Below are 27,258 nucleotides of genomic sequence, written 5' to 3'. Positions count from 1 at the left end.
AGGGCGGACACTCTAACCGCAAGGCCACTGAGCTGGTCTAATTGGCTCATAATACTGTGTAATTATAGTTTTACAAACTCATATATACTCATACAACTTTATAATAATACTCATAATACTCAACATATTAAAGCATTTTACAATGAAGGTATTACTATTAAAGTATTATACTAATTTATAATTGCTGGATACACGTTTGTTTGGGCATAGTAAGTGTTTACAAAAGTACATAGTAAAATCCGGAAAGCGTTATTTTAACTCAAGAGTGCAAACATATACAATTACTACACTCTCAGAGTTCAAATTGACTTTGTAAGAGTCCCATGTGTCACCTTGTTACAGGACCTCCTGACAGGTTGGACAGGTACATTAAGTATGTCTGGAGGAGGCTCTGTATTTCCTTTGTGCCGGTGAACAAAATAAAAGGCACCAAGGACATTCCACGCCAGCTGTGTTTGGCTCTTCATAGTAGCCATGGCAACGGTGAAATTAATGTGACTTTGTCTGTCCACTGAAGAAAGGTCTAGGAGACACTTTATCACTCTGTCTCATATATAGTAAGGGTGCTTACAAGCAGGCTTTATTATGTCGCTCTATGAGCCAATACCTCACCAACAAGGTGTTTTCATTATAATCTACTCTACTCATTGCCCTTTGCAATGAAATGATCACCATGTTAGGGGAAATATATAATAAGTATTTTGGGGGAGAAAGGAAACACAGGCAGAATTTACTTTTGTTTATTTATGTTTTATTAAAGTATCTCCTGTATTTACAATGTCATAAGCAAAAAAACAACAACACCACCAAAAACATCTATGAGGAGTCAAGCCATGTAGAAGGACTGAATCATCCTAACTGAGATTGGTCTACCCGATTGGATTTCAAAATGCTTGCTTCATAGCGGGTGCTTCTATCTATACAGTACTATCTATCCCACACCCTTTCTGTTCTGAATAGAGTCCTTGTCAGCTTATTGGGCTAAGGTTTTAACCACTTAAACCCCACTGTCCCAATTATGTCGTAATAGGCGAACCTTCGATGAACGTAGGCGAACATTTGTAGAAAATTGCAGACTGACAAGCTTGTGAGGTTGTAGATCGTCTGTTTCCGGCAAAAAAATTGTTTTGGAAGAAAATGAGAGGACCAAGGATAGAGCCCTAAGGGACCCCCGGTCAATGAATCATATAGGGTTTAACTGGTTAAAAGCACATCTGTACACGCACATAAACCAACATACCGCATTATTTGTCATAAAGCTTGTTCAGAAATCATCATCAACAGTGTTCACATTATCACATATTAAAGCAATCATTCTCTTTTGGAATTGTGCAGCATTAAGAATGGAGATCCACCATTCTATTTTCCCATAATTATCCATATTAACTATACTTGATGATTGGAAATCACATAATATCTTTGTTTCTCTCACAGAACCCCCCAACATTCTGCTAAATTCTTTTAAGCAACTCTGTAGCCCAGTGTTCATCTACCCAAAGTGACAGAACTCGCCACCAACGTTCTCCGTATTTCAAAATGTATACTTAGTTGCATGCTGTAAATAACAGATATACAAGCTCACAAACGTGTCACATTCGTGACGCGTTGTGAGCTTGTAGATCTGCCATTTACTGAGCACGACACCGACACGCAACTAAGTATAACTGAGGCTTAATTAGCCTGTTCGTTCTGTTCTATGTTGGCCACCAGTCCCTTTGTGTCGACGGCAGAGCGGATGGGGTTGTTGAAGTACAGGCTGTTGTCGAAGGTGCACTCTCCCAGGACAGGGGTGGGTATCCGTATCCTATTGCGGAGCAGGAAGCCGCCGAGTCCCACCACAGCGATGATAACCAGGACCACAGCGATGGTGATGCCGGCGTACCCATGGGGAGCCTCCTCCACTATGGGGGCTGAAAGACAAAATAACAGGAAAGGCAGTTTTATTTGTATAGCACCTTTCAACAACAAGGCAATGCAATGTGCTTTACACGAAACTTCAAGCAAAGGAAACCCAATTATACAATGACATTAGGATGCATAAAACAAAATAAGTGGAAAGAAAAAGAAAAAAAGAAAAGTAATTCAATCAAAGGCAGCGGCAAACAGAAAGGTCTTTAGTTGTAAAGAAATAAGAGTGGCAGCGCAGACCTGCAGTTTTCTGGGAGTTTGTTCCAGATATGTGGTGCATACAAAGTAATGAAATGAAATAAATTCTTTGACACACACAGGGAGCCAGTCTAACAATTTACCACCTTCAATCTGGCGTTCTTATTTTGGCCATGGTTATTGTAGGTGAAAATGTACCCAAATCTTTATATTTTCACCAAAAAAGGAAAACAAAAGTGAAAATACAGATTGTAGAGCTGAGCGGTATATTGTGAGCTTGCGCTATTTTCACTACATAAGGCTGTGTGTAAGTACGTAAGTGGTTAACAGCTGGAGGTTCACTTGTGCACAATTATGAATTAAATCAAATTCCATTTCTTAAAATAAAGTCCCCGTAGCTTACCGGTAATTGGAGGCTTTTCTGTTGGTACAATAACTGCAAAGCAAGCATAACCAATATTGTAAGTAGTGTAAACAACAGATGGATAATGGCTACAGTAACCATTAATGATAATAATAATAATAATAACCATTGACAACCAAGGTAAATGACTGATTTAGCAAACAGGTCTAATTAAAGCAAACCTGATGATGAGTTGAACTTACTTTTGGGAGTTTTGCAGATGTAAGACTTGTACCTATTGCAGCTGTTTGTGCTCCATTTACCACTGTCAGAAATGACTTCTACACAGGAGTCCGACTCTGATAATTTTGGCATCCCCGTTTTCCAGTTGGTATAGTCCACCACGCTGTTATCAATCCACATCCATTGACCTGGAAATAAGTGGTCCGAGATCACCTATCAGGATGACTAATTCTTCATGTAAGTAAGTGGTCATTAATGGAAAATAAACCCCTTCAGGAGTTTTAATCATATCAGTTTTTTGTGTCTGTGCATTATCCTGCTTATTACACAGCTATTTGTAAATTACACAATCGATAAAAAAAAAAACCATGATGTCAGGAGTTCGAGACCACAGTCAACATTAACGAGTGCACTCTCACCTTCATGGCTCTTGTACAGGCCGGTCCAGAAGGACTTGGCACCGTCCTGTAGAAGCTCCAGGTTCTGTTGTATGAACTGACCCTCCGCAGGGTCCAGGATGCTCACCAGAGTCGCTCCTTGGGACATAAAAAGCAATTATCATCCAGTCATCATTTAGACCAGGGATCTTCAACAGGGGGTCCGACCGCAAAAATGTTGGTGTGATACAAACTATTTTATATTTATTTTTACATTAAACACTTGAACCCTCGCATCCCTATTCTGGGGGGAACATTAGCCGAAAATAGCAGATCTACAAGCTCACAACGTGTTGTGTGAGCTGCTAATTTCGGCGAAGAGGTTTGGTGTACTGTAGAGGGAAAAAAGAGCAGACCAAGAACTGAGCCAAAAGTCAAGTTTACAAAGTATTGAGGGTTTTAAAGGAGTAGTTCACCCAAACAATGACTTATTTTCAATCAATTACACACCCCATGAAGAATAATGTGATGACCAGCGGAGACTCAATTGAGTCTCCTACTGACCAGCCACCTGGTCATCGAATTATTGGCTCAGGAATGCGACAAAAAACAAACAAATCTCCATGAATTCAAGCCGAGGCTTCATGGGGTGTGTAATTGATAGAAAATAGGTAATTTGTGGGTAAACTACTCCTTTAAGTCGTCAAACGTCTGAAAATGCACATTCCCTGCTTCATCTCTCTCTCAGCTAAGGGGTCCTTGGCCTGAAAAACGTTGAAGACCCCTGATTTGGACCATAATAAGTTCCTTCTAATCCTCTCTTAGCTGTGAATACAGCCCCCTCCACCCACTGCTATGAAGGCAAAACTATTTAAAAAGGGAATATGACTATATCACTAAAATGGAAACAATTTAAAGCCTTACCCATTCTCATACATTCCACTGTAGCGTGGGCCCAATTGTCCACCACGGAGTTGAGGAAGGAATAACAATGACCCCTGAACGGTACCCAGGTTTTTCTCTTCTTTGGTTCTGGACAGATGCCAGGGAGCTGCGGGGGGTCCGTGGGGGCTATATCTGTAAAAAAGAAAGAGAGGTGACTACAGCTTAAACCTATTTTTTTCGCGATACAACACTCAAAAGGTAGTTGACTAGCCATCCCACATGCCCTCGTTCATGCAGGAAATTCTTTCTTGAATGTTGTGGAACACTGTTTCTCAAACATAATGGGTCCATTATGTGTGTTGCAGACCAATTTTTATGGGTCGCAAGTAAATATTCCCGTTTCTTACATAAAAAAAAACATATATTTCAAAAGATTTAAAAAAGTTTAAACAAAAACAAATCACAACTTTTCATCAATTAAAAAGAATTCCAAAATTTTTCTTAAGTATTTCATAAATTAAATAAAAATATAAAAAAGCGCGCAAGCGACGCGTTGTGAGCTTGCAGATCTGCTATTTTCACTAGTTTGGGTCCCTGGCAAATGTCTAATTTCTCTTTTGGGTCTTGAGCTAAAAAGTTTTGGAACCACCGTTGTAGAGCAAGCATTTTGTAGCACAACCATGGAACCCAACTGCTTACTTTACCAGACTATTCCCTGTCTGAAAATGGCAGCATCGATTCTTTTTTTCACTACAAAGGACCCCAATGGAAACAAGCCATAGTGCTTTCTTGGGTTTAACAGACCTTGTATTGAACCGTACTTCCCTGTGCTCGTCTTTGCAAAAATGTTAATAAAGTATTCAATCAATATTCAATCAATCACCATTAATTTTACAAGTGTGATATATGAATGGCAACTTAAATGGAAATGATGAGGAGCATGTGTTGAATGATTGTCTCACCTGGTGACCTTTTGCACAGTGAGTAATAGGTACTGCTGCATGTCCCCGTTTTCCACATTCTGTCCACATCCATATATACGCAGGCGTAGTTGTTTTTAGGCTCATTCGGACCCCACTTTGTGTAGGAGAGAGGCCAGTTATCAACCCACTTGAATCGGCCCTCAGTCTGTGGACAAGACAACATGGTGTTATGTTAATGGCAGCATGGCACAGCATAAAGGCCCGTCTAGAAATAGCAAGACCACCGATGTGTTCTTGAAGGACCAAATGACCCATTTTCATTTAACTGGTCCTCAATGGTCATTATAATATGGTAGGCCTACCATTTTTGTCTACTCTGTGTCTCAGAGGAGGGCTGTGGACAGTTCAGAAACCCGCCTACCAGTGACATCGGTAGGCAGGTTTGGTCATTTAACACAAGATTTCAAACGTTTTATTGTTTTTTTTTATTAATGCGAGAACAATGGCTTCCAGCATGCTAACTTTCCAGGAATAGAAAGCCTGCAGTTTCTATTCGCTTGGATTCCCCATCGACGATGTCACTGGTAGGCGGGTTTCTGAACTGTCCACAGCCCTCCTCTGACACACAAACAGAGTAGACAAAAAATGATACCATATTATAATGAGCATTAGTGAGGACCAATTATATGAAGATAAGGTTGAAAATGGGTGAAGTGGTCCTTTAACCACATCCGTATTGTGGGGAAAGCTTTCGCTGAAAATAGCCGATCGACAAGCTCACAAGCTCACAAGCTTTTTATGTTGATTTGAACTGTTGGGTTGCTATTATATATGTCTATGAAATTAATCCAAGGACCCCAACGGAAACAAGACCGCAAGGACTTTTTTGGTCGGACCTTTTAAACAAAAGTATTATAAATGTAACTGTGTTGTTTTACATTCTTTTGCCTAATAAAAATGTCAATCAATTCAATCAAAAACAACACGTCGCAGCAGCGCGATACGTTGTGAGCTTGTCGATCGGAAAACAGAAAACAGAAAATACACTAGTATAGAGCCCTGAGGGACAACCATATGGGGTTCAAGTGGTTAAACAAGATGATTTCATTATTTTTTATAATTTAAATTATTTTTATGATTTGGTTTTGGGGTTCCCATCACCTCGTTGTTGTTGAGGCCGATCCACACAGGCTCGTTGTACTTGCTCATCTGCAGTGTGATGTAGGCCTGGGTGATGGGGTTCAGGATGCTGGCCAGGTCAGCGTCGTCCGCCTGGCACTGCCTCCTGGCCTCATCCCACCTCATCTTCTCCTTCACCAGCTTGAAGGAGTCGTTGCCCAGCTTATAAAAGGTCTTGGGTGACGCGGTCGTGGCCGGGACCACAATCTGAGAGTCTGCAGCCGGAGGAATTAAACAAACATACGTCATCCGTCAGTCATGGCTCAAGAACCTTCACTTTCTTGAAGAGTTATATTGGCAATGTCAATCTGAAACCCTTCAACCCTCAAATTCAGTGGTTCCCAAACGTTTTAGCTCGAGACCCAAAAGAGACATTTCTTGTCTCCCCGCAGGACTCAAACTAGTGAAAATGGCCGATCTACATGCTCACAACGCGCATTGTGAGCTTGTATTTTTTAATTATTTTTTTTACCTTTAGGCCTGGTCACATTTTGACATTTCTTTTCAAAATTGAATTTATTTTATTTTATGTGGGAAACTAAATGGTTCCCCGACGAGTGTTTGGAAACCAGAAACCACTGCTCTAATCCTTATCTTATTTTAGTTTTTCTTTTCTTTTTTACTATTACTATTGTCATTGTAGTTGTAGCACAGTACTTTGTGCACAGTACAAAATTGCATTTCGCTTCTTGTACTTGTATGAGTAGTGTCAAATAAAACCTCCTGATTCTGATTCTAGACTTAGTAAAACGGACCTGAGTTGCACTGTACTTGGTGTGCTCTTTTTTCAGTCAATCAATTTTCAATATCTTTCAACGTGCCACACATTGTGAGCTTGTAGATCTGCTATTTACAAGTGAAACATTTTCATTTGAAACATTTTAACAACACCCATCTTGTATGGGGGTCCCTGGCACAATATATTTTCTGATGGTGGTCCGGGGTTAATTTTGGGGATCCTTGACATGAAAAGGTTTGAGAACCACTGCTGTAGCAAACAGCTTCCTTACCAATGTTCCTTTTACAGATGAAGCCACGACTTGCGCCACAGTCCTCGACCTTCCAGGTGCCAATCTGTTTGGGGGAGCTGCCTACCATGATCACACAGTCAAACACCTGTCAAACATGATGAGAGGTTTGTTAATGATCTGGGAACGTCCACCCAAATAGAGCTAAATATGCTCAATATGTGAACTATGAATAAGTGTTATTATCACACCACTTTTACACAGATATCAATATTTACGTCCTCATGTGTCAAATGTGTGAATGAACTAGTCTTTTTAATCCAAATCCCAGTCAGGAAGGAGCTAGATCATTCACTATTCAATATGCAGATTTTATTTCAAATTAGTGGGGTGAAATAAACCACCGCTCATCCGTTAACCAAAGACTTAGATGAGGTGCTGGAGCTGAATAAAAACATTATCCAGAAGGTCATTTCACAAGTTTAAAATGTATAAAAATCTTTTGAAAAATCTTTGAATTTGAAAATAGCAGATCTACAAGCTCACAACGCGTCGTCGCAAAGCGACACGTTGTGAGCTTGTAGATCGGCTATTTTCAAATTGCCAAAGTATGGTCTGAAGTGGTTTTGTAATAATAATCTAAATCTACAAAGAAAGTAGTAACTAAAGTTTTCAAATAATTGTAGCGAAGTAAAAGTACAATATTTGCTTTTGAGATGTAATGGAGTAGAAGTAAAATTATTGAAAAATGGAAATACTCCAGTAAAGTAAAAATAAAAGTACAGTACTTTAGTAAATGTACTTAGTTACTTTCCACCACTGCTTGTTTGTTCCGTTTCAAATGAACCAGATGAAATAACTTTGAGATCCACTGTATGACCACCAGATACTGCACTATCATAATCAGTCCCTGCTTAATACAGTATCAACTATTCAGTGCTAGTAAATAATGTACATGCAAGCAGCTGTGCAGTTCATCTGTGAAATATGCATGTGTTGTGTAGTTGTGTGCGCTCCACCTCATCCATAAAGGAATAGCGTCCGTCAGGCACTGACACTGGGTGTCCCTTGGCCCAGTTGGTGAATGAAACCCCTCTGCCTTCTGTCCACAAGAAGCGCATCTCCCAGTTGACGTCGTTCATGCCGATCCACATATCTTCAGGATACTTCAGCATCTGTGTTGTTAGGAAAGCTAGTAAAAAGGACAAACAAAGTATATAAGTACTTGATTTTTAGTTTTGCTGAACCTTTCTTTATCAGCAGCAGTTCACATGGATTAAAGCAAAATTAAATCTCACGACTGATCATTATTGTTAGACAGCATGAAATTAGTCCCACCCACACTAGAGCTCTGTTTCCTAAACAATTAGCACAATAAGTGAAATTATTATGTTTTGGCAACATTGTTCCTGCTGTTCTACATAATACTACCAACCAGATGAAGAAATCACAGATTGATGCTTTTAACCTTTGCTTTTATGAAATATCTGAGACACTAGGGTTTTATGGAAGATGCTTCTGAACATGTTACTACAGTAGGTTGAGTCCACTTCAAATTCTCAAACGAATTGAGAGCTTGTAGATCGGCTATTTCCGCTGCACAACATCATGGCTATCATAGAAGACAAGACATGCCGACTTCTATAGAATCCAAATTACTCAAATCAGTCGTGGTGACTGAGCACTTGAATCCATGAGTTCATCACATCTCCATAAAATTACACACCTTTACACAGACTATAGCAACACTGGAATGAGATCGCTGAAATGCAAAACATTACCAGGCACTGCTAAAAAAAATTGACCGACCATTCAATTAGAACAGCATGGTATGTTGTTTGTCACTCACCCTGCTCTCTCTCACCGAGGACGGACACCAGATTTCCTCCCTGGTTCATGCAGTGAGTCCTGGCTTCCTGCCAGTCCTTCTTGTTGGTCCCCGAAACAAATGTGTAGCACTGTGTAAACATGGCGTGTTAATGCTGCGTGTTGGAATAACACAGGCGAGGGCCCGGATAAGATAACAGCAGCACATCCATGTCCAGGTTAGTTATGGTTGTAATGTGGCAGAATGTGGTGACTGGTGACAGAACTGCGTCACATGGGCGGACCGCATCAGAAACTTGGACCTCGGCAGTGGTTCCCAAACTGGGGGTCGGGACCCCCAAATTATTTTGGGGGGTCCCCAGATGATTAGCTTAATGTGCAACATTGTTTTCTCACTAAACAGTAAACAAACCAACACACAGTTTATAGGTATCTGCACATTTCTAAAGTTATAATTTAATGACCTTTAAGACGTTTTTAATACCAAATTGGCCAAATTGTCAAATAGTACGTAAGAAAGAGGCAAACATTGTGAAAATAGCCGATCTAGGAGCTCACAACGCCTCGCTGTGAGCTTCTAGAGCGGCTATTTTCACTATATTTATCTGTGGAACCGAGTCAAACTAAATGTAATGCCTACAATTCCAAGTGCTTGTCAGGGTCGGGGGTCCCCAGTTCAAATATAATTATTTTGGGGGGGGTCGCGGCCTGAAAAGTTTGGGAACCCTTGCTCTACGGGGACCTACCACGGGTCACAGACAAGGTCAGGGAGAGAAGGATGGGGCTGGCTGGGTTCTGCGTCAGGCACCCTGAACTAGTGGCAAGCAAACTGACACTGTGGGAGCCAACCCAGGGCAAAGCTAGGAAAGGAAAGAGGTGCACCACCTATATGTAGACGGTGGACCATGCAGCGGAGCGAACAACATCACAGAGCTCAAGACCCTGATGCTGGACGGGAGGGTGCGGAGGGCAGCGATTCAGGAGTCCCAAGTTAGAGTTGGCTGTAGACCGCACTCTCGCATCGCATCAACTACTACTTGCCTGAACTTAAAGGGATAGTTCACCCCCAAAATGACTTTTTTTCTATCGAGTAGTCACTCCATACCCCATGGAGACTTGAATTCATGGATATTTTTTTTGTTTTTTTCGCATTCATAAGCCAATAATTTGATGACCGGCAGCGGTTCCGGTAGGCGACACAAAGAGTCTCCTTTGTGTCTCCTACTGGAACCGCTGCGTACCGGTCCGCTGGTCATCAAATTATTGGCTTAGGAATGTAAAAAAAAAAAAAAAAAAAACATGAATTTAAGTCTCCATGGGGTGACTAATCTTTTTTTTTTTTTTGGGGGGGTGAACTATCCCTTTAACTGCACTTCTGGTCACTCAAAGAGGAACACATTTCGGACACATGTTATATCTGAAGCAACCGATCAAGCATGCTGTAAAATGCAGGATGTGAACGGCAGCTTTATTTGTAGATCATATCCTTAAACTAGAACTAAGACCTTTATATTGAACAAACTCTACGGATACATGGAAATATATACAGGTATTTTAATGGTGTCTCTATGTTGAATAATATATTCATCGTGTTTACCTTTCCTTGAAAAGTAGTCCATTCTGGGGCACATCCTCCCTTAGGGACCGTGGTGGGCTCCATGGTTGTATTGATGAAAGATGTACTTCTCTTACAAATGGAAGGGCACTCCATGCCACAATTAATATCATTCCAGTACCCTACAGGTGCAGAAGTCACAGATTTTTTTTTAATGAAAGTTGGTAACTTCACTATTACCATGTACCGGAGTTAGTGTGTTGTAGCCTACTAACCCATGCTCTTGTAGAGGGTCACGCAGTTCTCTTCATTGTTGGCAAAGTTGGGTTCATTACGTTCCCATGCCGTGTAAGTGACAGGGGTACCATCCATCCAGCTGAAAATACAAAAAAGAAAAAGAAAAAAAAATTTGTCAATAACTCCCTGTTTAACAATCTGACAGCATTATACAAATGTGGTTTGATTTACCTAAACGATTTATCCAAATTTATTGTCATGCCAATGTAGTATTGTCCATCCGGGCCTCTTGATATCTGTGGGAACAAAAAGGATTTGTGTTACATTGCAATACATCCAGTATACAGTAGTTACAAAGACCTTGTAGGAGTCTTCATGTGTACAGGCAGGGTTCAGTTTTCTGGGTGGGGTGGGGGAAACACCCATGCCTCTGCTTTTCATATCTACCCTCTGGTCATTTAAAAAAAAAATCACCAGTGGGGATATGTTTTATCCCTGCTACTCGTCAGGCCTAATCCTTTTGGGGAATGTAGATGATGTTTGATATTTATGTTTGACGACTATATACAATATACACAGACACACACATACATGCACAATATGTGCATTACAGATCGATACTGTAATATCACAATTTAATAAAACCAAATGTGTTAATCATATTAACTCTGGCACCCGTATTTAGATTTTCTTTTAAACATTTGTAAATTCTTTTTTTTTATTATAAAAACAGAGTAAAAATATCAGATCTAAGAGCTCACAATATGTCACATCGTGATGTGTCGTGAGCTTGTAGATCCACTATTTTTACTATCTTTTGTAAGAAGAAGTAGGGCTTATTATCTGACTTGGCTATTGTTCACAATTGCATCCAATACATTTAATTTTTTTAATGGTTAAGAACATGTCGCAGTCATTATGTTGTTTTTACAAATGGAATTATAATTTATGTACATAAAGATTGGAAGGAAGGGAATACAATATGACAGTGTTTGAGAGCTGGATATATACATGTGTTTTCTACTCAACTCTCTGGGCTGCATGGTCTTTGTCTCACCTGTCTCCATAGGAATCTCCTCTCACTCTCCGCTGTGATGACTGCTAGGTCACCATGGTTGGCTATACAAAAGGCTCTAGCCTCGTGCATTGCCAGGTTGTCTGAGTTGAAGAAATACTGTGTGTCATTGTATATGACCCAGCCGTCTTGAGTGGTGTTGTACACTGCAAAGAGAACAGAACAGCTCTAGAGCTTTGCTGACCAATGTTTATGGGTCGCAAGCAAATATCCCCTTTTTTTTCATCTTCCATTAAAATGTAAATATATGTATATACATATATATATATATATATATATATATATTTTTTTTAATAACAACATTTTCAATTAAATTAATTCCAACATATTTCAAAAATATTGCATGACTTAAATAGAATAATTCGAATAATTTCCATAAATAAACAAAACAAATATTTAAGAAGTAGTGAAAATAGCAGATCTACAAGCTCACAACACGGCACGAAGCGACACGTTGTGAGCTTGTAGATACTGTATGCTATTTTCACTAGTTTGGGTTCCGACTAAGAAACTTCAAATTTCTCTTTTGGGTCTTGAGCTAAAAAGTTTGGGAACCACTGGTTTAGACTGCAAAGGGAACAAAACAGATCTAGAGTTTCCAGCTTTGATTTGCAGGGTTGGTATGAGGGAAAAAAAAGAAGAAGAAGAACACTCACCATCTACAACTTCGGTAGGCTCGGGTTTGGGCGTTACACCTGGAAATACAAGAACCAACACGTTGGAAGAGCTTGAGTAACAACCCACAACTTTAATTATTTGTTACAGAACAATAAATCAATATGATTAATTGATAATCAGGGTGAATATGAACTCCATGATGGGACCCAGGCAGTACCTTTGCGTATCTGGCAGATCCAGTCTTTGTAGGATTCACAGTGCAGATCGTTCCAGTACCATCCGTACGAAAAATGAAGCTCCACACAATGCTCGTCGTCATTGTGGTTATTTGGTTCCCCAAAGGCCCAGTTTTCATAGCCAAACTAGAGGAAATGTTGGAAGAATGCCATGTCATAAAGCTGCACTATGAAACTTTCCTCTACCACACAGATTTTAACCTGGTTTCCTGCACAAGTGCTGAACCTTTTACCATTGAGATAATAGAGCCTCTGCCTGCTTGCTCAGGGGATACATTTAATCTTGACCTTCAGGTCAAAATTTGTGTCAGATCCTGTGTGTATAGGTGAAACATGACCTTTGACACAATCTAAATGTCTCAATAGAGGAGCAGGGAGACAAAATACAACCACCCCAATTGTATTGTATTAACATACTCTACCATACAGATTGGACAAAATTACATTTTATTCATAAAAAATATTAATAATATTAATACAATAAAAATAATAATAAAATAATAATAATAAAGTGTAGAAGTGAGCAAGTGATCTTACAGCAGTTCCATCTGACCAAACATAACTTCCATGGGTTCCTTGTAAGGTGAGACCAATCCAGGCCGAACTGGAGGAATGAAACCTGCACAAACCGAGGCAGAGGAGAACACATGGTATAATAGACCATTTCAGTGGTGGAGGATTATTACAGAAATCCTACCATTACATACTAGAGATGTAGCTGTTCAAATGGAACCAAATTTGGTTCCATTTGTCAGAGTTATCCTTGAAAGGAGTCCTTGAAATTAAGAAGTTTGAGAACTGATCTGGGATTTTTTTAGTTAGTAGAATAATAATGTAAATAGTACAGTAAGAGTATAACAGTAGTGCAACATCAACTGAAGCATTCAAAATACAAAATAATTGATTACCGTAAATGACATATCATCATGTGATACATTACGTCGGAATGGCATAGACTGACATACACTCCAATACCAGCATTTTAGGCAGTATGGGCAGCTTTTCCGATACTGGTCCCGGTATCGGAACAACTCTATTACATACATTAGGTTAACGTATGGAGAAATCAGGTTAACGTACGGAATGTTGTCCACGTCCTGCGAGCCGTGAATACTGATCAGGTTGCCGCCGATGGCCTTGCAGAAATCCCTCGCCTCTGCATGAGTCTTCTTGCCATCAGACTGTCTTTTATAAAGCTTTATTGATGGGAGAAAAATGCTTTGATAAATACAATGACCATAAAGACATCATTTTGAGGTTCAGCTGAGTCAGGCACTAGTTATTCAACCATTCCCGTGACACAATGGAGCTGACAACACTTTTGTGATTGAGGTCAATGCTGTGACTGGCATACTGTATAACCAATCAATCGCAGTTCAGTCGGTCCTTCGTACCTTGAAGCAGACATTCCGTTTGGCAGCCGAGTACCACCCAGACGGGCAGCTGAGAGGTGGCGTGGTGGGCGGGGCCAACGTGGTCACCACCCCGTCGGCTCGCTTCTTGCAGATGTACTTCTGCTTGCTGCCGCAGCTCACGACGTCCCAGAGGCCAGCGAACACTCCAGTTGTCATAGCAACGCAACCTTGTTTTCTGGCTTTTTTCAAACACAGCAAAAAGAGACAAGCGGAGACAAAATCATAGATGCATTGATCTCTGAAACTGCAACTGGGTCAAGAAAACGTACACATATTAAACAAGTTCTGAGGGCTGAGGTCTGTGGGAAGCACATTGGTCTAAAGGTTTGACTACTACTCCATACTGTCTGTCTAACAATAGCATAAATAACGAATGTAAAGTTATTGAAGCTATATTAAATATTGCTCATGCACTCAAAAGTGTAGTCATTTGATTTCCCTCACTGGTGTTCCCACCGCAGAATCAATCTTTTCCAATATTACGACACCCCGTCTTGAATTATCGCAATTAAACCATGACCACTTACCAAAGAAAAAAAGCTTCCCGTTTATATTTTTGTTACCTTCCTATTTAGAACAGTAATTCAACTGTTAACCGGAACGAAATGTGCATGTATGTGGTGAATACAAGAATGCTCGCCCCAAAACACGCTCGTCCCGGGTCAAATCCGGCGACATTGGAACGGTCGCCACCAGGTATTCCTAAACGTAACCCTCAGTAAACTATGACCAAACCTAACCTAAACTTATTCCTAATCTTAACATCAGTAAAACTGTGCCTAACCGTAAACTTACTCCTATCCTTAACCTCAGTAAAACGAATACAAGAATATAAGAACCAGGGGTGAGCGGTCCGCGGAAAAGTGGGGGCAAGTGTGTTTTGGGGCGAGCGTTCCGGTTACCTACAGTATGTGGTGTCCCGTTATCCAATATTACCGGACATATAAAATGTGATCATGGCTATTCAAAAAAGAAAGAAATCAAGGGTATACTTTAAGTGACATTCTACTGTACCTGGCATTCCTAAATTGAAGTGGGTGAACTTGACTTCTCTTGCGGTGGTCCACTCGAATGTGTGTATATCCTCTGTGTTGGAAAGGCCTGTCCAGAAATACTTTTCTGGCCTCAGACCCACCAGACTGACCAAGAAGGCATTTTCATATCTGTAGAAGAACACATAAATGTGACAGTATGGAGTCAACATATCGTCACAGTTGGGTGGGAACCTTGGACATCAAAAACTGTTCCTTTTTTATTATTATTTTAAAATAAAAACAATTGAAATTGTGAAAATAGTCCATCAATGAGCTTGTAGATCTGCTATTTTCTTTGGTATTTACTTTGGTTCGACAATCTTGTATGATGAAGTACGAAAAAACATTGAAATTTGAAATATGGAGATACAGTACCAAGGTTACGGTCATCTATCATCAACATGATGCAACATGATATTCAGATAAGAAATAAAGTACAGTAATTCTCAAAACAAGACCAATCAGGATACTCATTTGTATAGTCTCCATGGGGCTTCATAAGCTCCATAGGGCCTTTAATGCACATTTGTCAGTAGCATGAGTGCCAGAATAAATTCACTTCTGTACCTTCCCAAAAAAGACATACCTGTCAGCCACATCAAGAAGGTCACCGCCAGCATTCTTGCACGTCTGCTTTGCCTCATCAAAGGTTTTTGTCTCAGCTCCAACATTGTAGCAATAGGAACCGAACCTCTTCCAGCCCTTTAAATGGTGACAACAATAACAATAAGAATACATTCCCATCAATTTACCATAATACATTTGTATCTGGTCTCATCATTTTTCCTGTGTGCCTTCACCCTGATTTAAAGGAAAACTGCATCACTCACCAGCTTGCATCCTGGGTTCACATCCTCCTGGGACTTGGAGAATTTGATGGCCCTCTTCTTGCACATGTATCCATACTCCTTCTCACACCCGTGATCTGCCCACCTCCCCTCCTGTAAAGGCAGGTTATACAAAATAAGTCCCAAAGACCATACACACCCAAAACAAACAAAAAGAACAGAGGAGACAAGTTCAAGAACTTATAGAGTACTACATTTTCGGCAGAGTCTCCGGTAGGAGACTCAATTGAGTCTCCTACTGAGCAGCCACCCGGTCATCAAATTATTGGCTCAGGACTGCGACAAAAACTAAAAAATCTCCATAAACTCAAGGCTTCATGGGATGTGTAATTGATTGAATTTTTTTTTGGGTGAACTACTCCTTTAATCAGAGGATGTTACCTGAGGAGGCTTGCACTTCTTATTTATACAATCATTTTTTTTTTTAAATTCTATTAAGGATCACTTTCTAACTTTGTTTTGATAAGTGATTTATATTATAATTATTGTTATTACCTGTCCTCTGATGAGGACACAGTCTTCTTGGAGATTGATGGCATGCGATGGCTCTCCGGTCTGCCACTGTGTGTAGGTGACCTGGGAGTGATCAGACCACTCAAAGAGCATTTGGTTCCTCTGATCGTTAAACCCAATCCATAGCACATCTGTTGGCACTGGAGACACAGAAACGCACAAACAACAGATGAGGTCAGAGATAAGGCACAGTTGCAGACTTGACTTGGGTCTTGTTCTCTTTTCTTTTTTTTCAGTGAGGTAACGTTGTGTTCTTCTTAGCATATTTTTTTGGTTTTTTTTTAGGCCTTTATTGATAAGACAGTAGGCTGACAGAAAATGTGGAGTGAGAGATGGGGAGTGACATGCAGCAAAGGCCGTCGGGATAGGGAGTCGAACCCGCGACACGCTGTCAGGCTACAATGAGCCTAGGTGCCCGGCCCGCTACGCCAGCGGTCCGGGCCACTTCTTAGAATGTTAACCACTTATACTTGACTGTAATATTCCCAGGGCCAGGGGCTCTATACTATAGGCGTTCTTCTGTTTTTGCTCTACAGTAAATATTTTCTCCAAAAATAGCCAATCTATAAGCTCACAACGCAGTGCTTGTAGATCTGATATTTTTGCCGAAAGTTAACCCCAGAATAGGGATGTTTGGGTTCAAGTATCTAGCAACAGCACAGAAAATGTGGAATGTATCTGATTATGTAACTGCCATTTAAATGTCTTTGTTTTTACGCACGCAGCTCATGTGACGGCTTTACTTAAAGGTCCAATAACATTTTCGGTCATTTTATTTTGACGTTTCAGTCTGAAACGTCGTCTCAACCAATCAGAAGGTCCCATCCCTTCAGGCCATAGAACTCTGGAATCTCAATCACTGCAGCTGTATGCAACAGGGCTAGTGTTTGTTTACAAGGGAGAGAGAGACAGCCAGCTAAGCATGTTTGCTACCACATGGCTTATTACTAACCTATAATGTGTTCAGATACATATTTTAGTGTGCAGATTAAGTTCAGTGTTATCAATACTTGGACCAAGAACCTGTTGTATCATATCTGACACATCCCCACTTCCCCCTGGACCATACCATTTGCACTGCAGGTAGTTACAGAGCCTCAGGTGGTCTGACCCAAAATGGCTGCCATCAACTAAACAGGAGAGGTTGATGCACTACTACAAACAATATTTTTTTAAGCAGTTCTGGTAAGTTTTCCTAGTATATCTTTACAAATATTTTGAAATAAGTGTTGGATAACTTGAATGCACTTATGAGCTCTCAAAATTTAGCATTTGAGGGTTTTTTTTACGATGTCAAAGTGTTTATATCATATTTGATACTACAGGTCTATAGTCCTTTACGATGTCAAAGTGTTTGTATCATATTTGATACTACAGGTCTAAAAGAAATGTTAAAGTTGTTAAAACCGACTTGAAATACCAAATAAATGATACAAAGGAATGTAAAAAAAATAAATAATAATAATAATAATGTTTTAAGACCCAATAAAGTGTCCCTTTTCAACATTTTGCAATTTTCTGACCTTTCCTTCATAGTTCAGGCTTATAATGTACCCGTAGTAGCAATGTGCAACATGACTTGTGAACTCACGGTATCCGGACTGGGATATAACGAAGCTCTGCTCTTCTATACTGTGTATACTGGCGAGGTCTGCCCCTTCTTTGCGGCAGGCAGCCAGGGCATCTCGCCACACCATTTTGCCACGCTGCAGGTTGTAGCAGTAGCCTGAATATGGGACCCAGTGATTGGCACCAGATTCGCACCAGTTGCGCTGGTCTTTGCCTACGGATGGATACATATCAAAGAGTTTAATACAGGAGACACATTGTTGGTTAGTTACACATACACACACACACACATTGACACTTAGTTACTTTCCACCACTTAGTATAAGTATAGATATCTATGGCTATATCTACGTGTATCGTTATGTTGTTGTTTTAGTTGCGGTGTGGACTCTGCCATCCACTCGAGAGTTTTGACAATTTTTTTTAAACATTCGGAAAGATTTGGAAAAAACATTTTAAAATTCACCCAGAATAGGGACCTTAATCTGGTTTACGGGTGAAATTAAGTACACAAGGTGGGATCTGATCCTAGGCCAGCCAAAGGTATGTTTGGTCCCAGAGGTCTATATCTACAATGATGGACACATGTTGACTATTTCTAACATGGTCCATGAAGTTAATTGTGATGTTGTGAATGAATCCAACAACAGGAGAGAGACTATTGTGTAATAATGGCAGGTGTTTACCTAGAGGGGCAGGAGGCAGACTGGTGGAGTTTCCTTTGCGACATATGTAACCCAGTTTCTTATCACAGAGGCTGCTCTCCCACTTTGACGCCTTTCCAGCATTCAGGGTTGCACAGTTGCTTCCAGGCTCTGACGAAGGGTGGCCTTTATTTGGTCACGCACACACACACACACACACACACACACACACACACACACACACACACACACACACACACACACACACACACACACACACACACACACACACACACACACACACACACACACACACACACACACACACACACACACACTTATTTGTTGTATATTTGTAGACATCAAACATAAAGTCATCAGGGGTGCCCGTCTCCAGTTCTCTCCATTCCCTCCCTGAGTGCACTCACCTGTGGATGCCAGCTGTGCAGACTATAGTGTTCTTATGACACTATGTGCTGGTTTGTAGGTTCTGTTCTGTTCTCTGTTTGCCATTGTTTGTATGTTTCAGGTTGTATCTTAGTTCACACTTTTAGCATGTATGTTTGAGTGTCTGGTGAAATTGTTATTGTACTGTTATTTAATGTTATTTTAAATGTGTATTGTGAGATTTGTAGGTATGTGTTTAAGTAAAGTTTCATCCTGACTTCCTGTTTTGAATTGCGTCCTAACAACATTGTGTCGTGACACATACAGTAGTATTGTGCTTTACTCACCTGGACCCCAGTTTAAATATCTGAATGGGTTTCCGTTACTCCACTGCCAGCCACTCTCGAAGTCCAGGCTGTTGAGTCCAATCCACAGAGATGTTCCATAGGTGTTTGTCAAACCTGAGGCAACAACAGTCATTGTTACTGTACACTGTAAACATACTGTACTGTTCCTGTGAATTTGGTTGGAGAATGGCATAACAGACTACTATGAATATTCGCAACAGATTAAACATAGTGTATTGTAGCGTTCGTAACAGTAATGATGAGTCAATGAAAACGAATCAGCTTTATTACTGGACATCACACTATTAAAGGCTACTGTCTGGGTCATCATTAACTACATTATACAGAGCAAAGCTGTTTCACAACTCAGCACATGCAAAAGAACCAAGAGACCATCATACACACAAAAGCATCAAAAGTAGCAGATCCGGGCCACGTTTCGAGCTTGTCGATCTGATACTTTTGCTATTTCTGAATTTGAATCCTGAAAAGTAACAGTTCTGGACATATGAGGTTTGCACCCGACAGAGACGAATCAGACGATATGTGTAAGGGTCATTACAATACTGTGTGTATTGTAATGACCCATATACATATGGGTCATTACATATGGACCAATCGTTGCAGCTTAAGTTCCGCTGCATGCTGAATGGTCGCTACAATTGACCTCACTTAAAGGCCACGTAAAGAAGGCCATCTACATCACTTTCTTGGTCCAGCTGGCAGATTTGCTGCACTGGGAGCAAAACTATAGTCGAATGTGGGATCAGTCCACTTGTTATAAGTGCCTTTGAGCTTGTTTTTCTGTAAAGTCGCTTGTAAATATTGGTGGTTGCGGGTTGCAGTTTTTTGGGCTGGTTTCTAAAGTGCAGTTTATTTGGGCTCGCTTCCATTTTTTTTTATTTTTTATTTAAACCAGTGGTTCTCAAATATGTTCATGTCATGGACCCCCAAATGAATATGTATTTTTCCCTAACCCCCATCTGAAAATGTTTTGTGCCAGGGAGTTAGTCATTTGTGTTTGTCATTTGTTTGAAAATGACCGATCTACAAGCTCACAACGCGTAGCATCGCGACGCATTGTGAGCTTGTAGATCGGCTATTTTCAAATAGCCGATGTACGTCTATAGGTTTAAAGTGCTCGCTTCTTTTGGGATTGTTTTCCTAGACCTGGTTACTTATTTCTCTCACAAAATCTGGTAACACTGAGTTGGATAGAATACATTGAAGTCAATGAGAGACGGATGGACAAGTGTATGAATAAACTATATTTTTGAATGAAAATGCGACCTATGTAAAATAATTGCTTCAAAACAAAAAGAAAAGAAAAGAAAATTCAGGAAAACATGTCTTGTTTTTCCGATGTGCACACTATAATTATATTGAAGTGTCTAAATAGCTCAAAGTACGTTTCTGACTGGGCAGTAATTATGGGCAATTATTTGACAGCCTTTCAACAAATTGTCGCGATGACATTCCATTCTGCAGTATGAGTAGTCAGAAACGTACTCAGTGCTCTTTAGATGCTTCAATAAAATTATATACTGTGCACATTAAAAACACATCAGATTTTTTTTTTTTTCCCTGAACCAATTATCTGACAAAGGTCACAGTCATTACAACATATTGTCTGTTCATAGGCTTATCCACCTGGCTCTCATTGACTTCAACATTACATTCAACATTCGCCTTCCAGGTGCGTCAATGACAAATGCCAGGGCCAGGCGTAGAACGTTTCCGTGCATTCTTTACATGGCCTTGCCTCATTTCAGGAAATTGTCTAGATCGTTCCATGTCACACATGGACAAAACCACTAGAGATGTACCGATACAATTGTTTCCTTCCCGACACCAATTCCATAACTTGCGTATTCGTCGATACTGAGTACCGATCCGATACCAGTGTGTAATTTAAACAAATCTAGGACAGTAGTTCTCAAAGTAGGGTCCAGGGACCATCTGGGTTCCTTGAGGGGGTTCCAAATGGACCCTTACAGGTCTGTAACTCAGAGTTGTAGGGGTCCTTGAAATGAAAAGGTTGGAGAGCCACTGATCTAGGAATACATCAAAATTCCATTCATAATTGTTAAAGTCCAGCTACAAGTTAGTAAAATAATAATGTAAATAGTACAGTAAGAGTATAAAACAATAGTGCAACATCAACTGAAGCATTCACGATATGACTGTAAATGAAATATCATGTGATAAATGAATGGCATAGACTGGCATACTCGCCGATACTGATACAAGCATTTTAGGCAGTATCGGCAGCTTTCCCGATACTGGTATCGCTATCGGAACAACTCTACTGGCCACCAAACATGGATGCTGCAGATGGTTTGGTAGAATGCATGGCCGAGCTAGGAGACCCTGGACAAAAAAAGGGGGTCCTCCTTTGACAGCAGGTAACCCATCGTTGCTCTTGTAGCCAAGGCACAGCTCAGCAACAGGCTTGGGCTAATATCCTTGGCCTGCCCTTAGTTTGATAAATACTGACTGTCAGTGGTGTAAAGTAACTAAGTACATGTACTCTAGTACTGTACTTGAGTACAGTTTTGAGGTATTTGTACTATACCTGAGTATTTCCGATTTCCAATACTTTTACTTCTACTCCACTACATCTCAAAGGCAAATATTGTACTTTTACTCCACTACAATTATTTGAAAACTTTAGTTACTAGTTACTTTGTAGATTTGGATTATTATTACAAAACATACATTAACCACTTCAGACCTATTTATACTTAGGCTACAAGCTCACAATGCATCGCTTCAAGCGTTGTGAGCTTGTAGATTAGCTATTTTCAAAAGATTTTTATAAATTTTGAAATGAGACATTCTGCATAAAATAGTACTTCTACTTTTGGTACTTTAAACATATTTTGATGCCAATACTTGTACTTTTACTAAAGTAAATTCTGAATACCAGACTTTTACTTGCAACAGAGTATTCCTACATTGTGGTATTGACACTTTTACTCAAGTAAAAAATGTGAGTACTTCTTCCACCACTGTGTGTAGGCTGTGAGGAGGTGGCCGGTGTATACCTGAGATGTATGTCTGCTCATGGAGCTCAACGATGCTGAGGAGGTCGCTGCCCTGCTGCATGCAGCTCTGCCTAGCCTGGTGCCAGGTCAGCACCGACTGGGCGTTCCGCTGGTACTGTACCCCCGTCACTGGGTCCACATCCCAGCCGCTGGTCGCTGGAAGAAGTATGGAAGATGGAAAGGCGTGAGTGGAGTGAATTAGTTAACTGGGGTCATCAGGGAGGGTGGGGGGGACCGAGACCATATGGTCTCTCCACTTTATAGTACATAAATAATGATGTGTTAATAGTGATCATTAGTCTTTGTTATATGGATCTTGTGAATTAGCAAGATAAGTAGAGAGAGAAGCTGATAAACAGCTAAAAGACACGCACATCCCAGACCTACTAGGCTGGTTGCTGGATCAAAAAAAGTATAATAAAAAAACAGTATATAAGAATAAAGAAATCCGCACACCAGTATTGCTGCTGCCAAATCCAAAACGTGGTAACATTTTGAGCCCCCAGGCTCTTCCTCAGGCCTTCGAAGGTCTGAGGAAGGTCTTTTTTATTCTCATAAGCAAGATAAGTATAGACATAAATTGGTAAGACTTACATTTTAATTGCAAGTAACTCAGTGACAGAGTTTTTCCTTTCCACTCACGAATTGCAGATGGCCTATTCTTTTCATAATATGCCCCTGTCACAATTACAGACAGTTAAGGTCTGTCTAAGATTCAGCAAGATAGCATTTTCTTAAAGTGTTGTCAGTTACGGAGGATGTGCTTGATCTAACGCATACAGTATTCTACATGCCTTTCATATCTATGACCGTTCACCCGACATGATAATGAGAGGGGAGCTTGCTGTCTTTTCCTGGCCTTTTTCCTGTCCCAGTTTTAGAGCAGTGTCAGCTACACGGGCCGGAAAAGAAAGACAGTGCTGTTGACACTTAACAAGGCAGGAAATGGTGGTGTTTTTCTACTGAGGGGGAGAGGAATGGACCTGGTCAGCAATGACCCCCTCATTGATGACCGGGTTCCTATACTGGCTGCGTGTCGAAGTGTCCTTGAGCAAGACACTGAACCCCTAACTGCTCCTGATGCATATAGGTTGGTGCCTTGCATGGTTGCCTCCACTGTCCACAAAACCAAATCATGTTGGTATACATAGTCTCTGTCGAGACTGTGTAACCTAACCTCATGTGTCCAAAACTGTTACTTTTCAGGATTCAAATTCAAAAATAGCAAAAGTAGCAGATCTACAAGCTCAAAATGTGTTGCTTCACGCCGTGTTTCGAGCTTGCGGATCTGCTACTTTTGATGCTTTTGTGTGACGCTGTAGTATGATCAAGTAAGGAGTTAATTTATGAAAAAACACAACAAGTTAGTAATATGGAGATAAGAGGTTTCTGTCCGACGATATATAGTAACAACTAAAATGACACAGACGCTTTCTCGGATTTAAAAAGCATCACAACGTGTCGCAAAGCGACGTGATGTGAGCTTGTAGATCTGCTATTTTCAAATAACTGTTATACATTTGAAATGTGTTGAAATGGGACCTTCTGCATAATGAGTACGTTTACTTTTGGTACTGCAGGTATTTTTGATGCCAATACTTGTGTACTTTTTACTCAAGTAAATTTCGACTATCAAACTTGTACTTGTATCAGACAATATTTCTACAATAGGGTATTGATACTTTTACTTAAAGGAGTAGTTCACCCAAATTATCAATTTTATATCAATTACACACCCCATGAAGCCTTGAATTCATGGAGATTTTTTGTTCTTGTCGCATTCCTAAGCCAATAATTTGATGAGTCTCCGGTAGGAGTCTCCTATTGACCGATGACCGGATCATCAAATTATTGGCTCAGGAATGCGACAAAAACTCCAAAATCTCCATGAATTCAAGGCTTCATGGGGTGTGTAACTGATAGAAAATAAGTAATTTTTTGGGTGAACTACTCCTTTAAGTACAAAATTAAGCATGTGTGGAACACATTTCTTAGCTTATACTTACATTTGGTGGGACAAAAGCCCCACTTCTTCTCCTGGTTGTAGTCTGTCTCTGTGGCGCACCAGAGGCCTCCATCTGACCGACCCTCCTGTGTGCATTCTGCATACCACTTCTCCCCAAATTTGAAGGGGAACTGGCAGGGGCCTCCAAAGGAATTGCCCCCTATTGTGAAGATCTCTGAAAAAGGGACAAATCGTGATGTTACTGAGCAGTAGGGATGGGACGATAATAGTTACTATTGTTTATTGTGATAAAAAAAACGCTCACAATAATCATATCGCAGAGATTTTAATTTATCGTGAAATTGTCCTCCGTCAAACACTAGGATGAATTAGCTTTTGTTGAGCTGCAAATTCAGTACCACTTAAACCCTCTATACTTGATAATTTTATCAGCAGGGTACAAGCCTTTTGTATACTGTATGTTTTGTCCACATTACAAAAAGGTGTCATGAAAAATGTGATGCTGTCATGTTCGGCCACATGAACCTTAGCGTTCCCATTCTGGGGGCGAATAAATAGCAGATACACAACTATCGGTGAAGAGATTTGGTGTAGAGGGAAAAAAGGAGGGGGCCTATACCATAGATCCCTGGGAACTCAGATCAATGTATATAGGGTTGTATAAGTGGTTAACATCCTCAAAGACTTTCTTAAAACATGTAAATTGTCCCTGATACTAATCTGATTCTGTACAATCAGCACCTCAATTACTTATGAGGCCTTTTGAAAATGCCTGAATTTCCTCACATAAAAAGGGTGTTCCTTTGTGATGAGAAAAGTGCACTGGTAAATATTTGTTCAATTACACACGTGCGGCTTTAATCCCTACCTTGGAATCCTTTGGAGCAAAGGTCACCCCGGGTACCAAATATCCTCCAGCGACTCCAGAACCCTGAGCCCTGCCAGATCATTACATTCCTCTCTCCCTTGTTGCCCCAGTTGAGATGCAAGTCTCGATCCTTTAGGCCAAAGAGAGTCTCATTCTTGCACTGCCAGTGCTGCAGCTCATTCTTCTCGTCGCACGGGAAGAGCTGCACCTTCACCCAGTCCTTTATCTCCTGGGCCCCCATGCACAGCTTCAGGGACAGGCTGAGGACGCGCGACTCGGACACCCAGCGGAACTTCTGGTTCTCCGCGTGGGGATCACATACCGCCACCGTCACCGAGGTGGCACTCTCCACCTTGATGCACTTGTTATGGTTCTCGTTGTAGATCAGGAAGGAGCCCGTATCTGTAAGCAGAACAGTGTTGTGGTAGTAAGAGACTATAACCTCTTTCACACCTCATACTTTAATCGGCAGCACACACACACACACACACAACAAAAACTCAAAATGCAAGTTTGAACATGAATTTGCCTCAAAAGTCCATTGCATCCCTGACTGCAGTTCATTATTCCTGGTCAGTTCAAGTGAATTGCATCTTAAAAAGTGCAATGAGAGCGTTGCACTTTTAAGTACACTTCCTTTGTACAAACAAATCAAATGAATGAAAGCCTGTCAGTGTCAGAGATACTGTACATACCTATTTCAGCAGTAGTGCAGAGGGCTTTCAGGAGGCAGAGGAGCAAAGCAAAGGATAGGTGGAGTGCCATTACTATGCTCGGTGCATAATTCAGTGGTTGAATGTGAAGATAGTTGTCCACTCCGGGCAGAGGGGAGCTCTTGCAGTGCACTAAGATGCCTGTCACAGAGCAACAGTGAGATAGAGACATAGTGCTTCCCTCCCTTAACCCTACTAATATGTATCCTGTCACATGGGTTGGCAAGGTTTTGTCGAGTGACAGTAGTTTCCATGCAACTGATGTCAGAATGTCAGAAATAGAGAGAGAGGGAAGAGGTGAGGTGAGGGAAGAGAGAAGCTTGCAGCCTCATATCATAGTGCATGGGAGAGTCAAACAATGCTTCAATCACAGCTTCAAAGTCATATATATATATATTTTTTTTAAACTTTTTTTCATTTATGAAAAGTGTTTAAAACTTTCACTGCGGGTAAAGTCCATGCCCAGAAAAGCAAAGCCTGATCTGAGTTTGAATATATCTTTTGGTCGTTTTAATTAATTGACTAAGGTCCCAGGTCTGGAATGAACTACGTCTCACTCATAGACAAAGTGCTCACATTTTTTACTTAAAGGGATATTTCACTTTCAAATAAAATAAACATTTAAAAAATATATAAAAAATAAATGAAAAAAGTAATGGAAAAATCACGGCCCCTCACGCATTAGAATATCCTACTAATGTGTGAGGGGGCCGTGATTTTGCCATAACTTTTTTCATTTTTTAAAAATATTTATTTTTAATGTTTATTTTATTTGAAAGTGAAATATCCCTTTAAGTAAAAGTATCATAAGTCCTGTATGCAAAAAGTATGCAACTTGAAAAAGACTGCAAGGTTGAAACATCGTACCTGCTGCTGTTTGCCGTAAAACATTTTTGGAGCATTTAAGAGTGAGTTGCGAGCCCCCATCTTGTTTTTCATGATTCTTTTTTTGCAGTTTGGCTCAGCATCAAGAAAAGGAGGATGTGCGTTATTTTTTCTTTGAATTCATTTAAGTTACCCATGTGCCTGTGATTTACTGTCATGTCAATCTATGGTGCTGAAATAAGCAAGAATGGGATATAAGCATTGCCCTCATATTCTTCAGACATAAAAACATGTATACTATGTTAATAATAATAATAATAATAATAATAATAATGCAAAAACAGAAGTATTTGTTTGCATTTGCTTTTTTTTCCCCCCAATATATTTTCATAAGCTTCCCCCCCCCCATATATTTTCATAATAAAAAAGTGCCATATATCATATCGTATCGATATCGTGAGCGCAATATCGTGTATCGTATCGTAAAATTAGTGTATTGGCACACCCCTA

At 40.3% G+C, this 27,258-nt stretch overlaps 1 protein-coding gene across 1 annotated transcript; it reads right to left on the bottom strand.

The window, feature by feature from the left end:
- Positions 1-744: 744 nt before the first annotated feature.
- On the bottom strand, positions 745-26,039 carry mrc1a (mannose receptor, C type 1a). The gene is made up of 30 exons (XM_080417730.1): positions 25,906-26,039; positions 25,211-25,612; positions 24,383-24,556; positions 22,377-22,532; positions 19,330-19,443; positions 18,638-18,781; positions 17,974-18,165; positions 16,365-16,522; positions 15,852-15,962; positions 15,608-15,723; positions 15,002-15,150; positions 13,967-14,166; positions 13,653-13,768; positions 13,110-13,191; positions 12,554-12,698; positions 12,375-12,413; positions 11,701-11,864; positions 10,875-10,939; positions 10,682-10,782; positions 10,449-10,588; positions 8,874-8,982; positions 8,044-8,216; positions 7,067-7,172; positions 6,039-6,271; positions 4,917-5,082; positions 3,994-4,146; positions 3,112-3,228; positions 2,713-2,880; positions 2,510-2,542; positions 745-1,910 (listed from the first exon to the last, which is right to left on the bottom strand). Exons 1-30 carry the CDS (start codon positions 25,973-25,975, stop codon positions 1,672-1,674), a joined length of 4,335 nt encoding a protein of 1,444 aa, XP_080273856.1. The 5' UTR covers positions 25,976-26,039; the 3' UTR covers positions 745-1,671.
- Positions 26,040-27,258: the final 1,219 nt, after the last annotated feature.

Source organism: Gymnoscopelus braueri, assembly GCF_963280865.1.
Source record: "Gymnoscopelus braueri genome assembly, chromosome: 21".
Classification (NCBI taxonomy): Eukaryota; Metazoa; Chordata; class Actinopteri; order Myctophiformes; family Myctophidae; genus Gymnoscopelus; species Gymnoscopelus braueri.
The sequence above is the reverse complement of the archived record's forward strand: the minus strand, read 5'-3'. Positions and strand labels throughout refer to the sequence as shown.

What these genes read in the sequence shown, in the direction of transcription:
- mrc1a (XM_080417730.1), bottom strand. Translation starts at nt 25,975, where the DNA reads ATGGCACTCCACCTATCCTTTGCTTTGCTCCTCTGCCTCCTGAAAGCC. An exon ending in GATCTGCCAGATACGCAAAG is followed by an intron (nt 12,414 to 12,553) that starts GTACTGCCTGGG and finishes TTGTATTTCCAG; the next exon opens with GTGTAACGCCCAAACCCGAG. An exon ending in AGAAAAGCCTCCAATTACCG is followed by an intron (nt 1,911 to 2,509) that starts GTAAGCTACGGG and finishes TTTGTCTTTCAG; the next exon opens with CCCCCATAGTGGAGGAGGCT.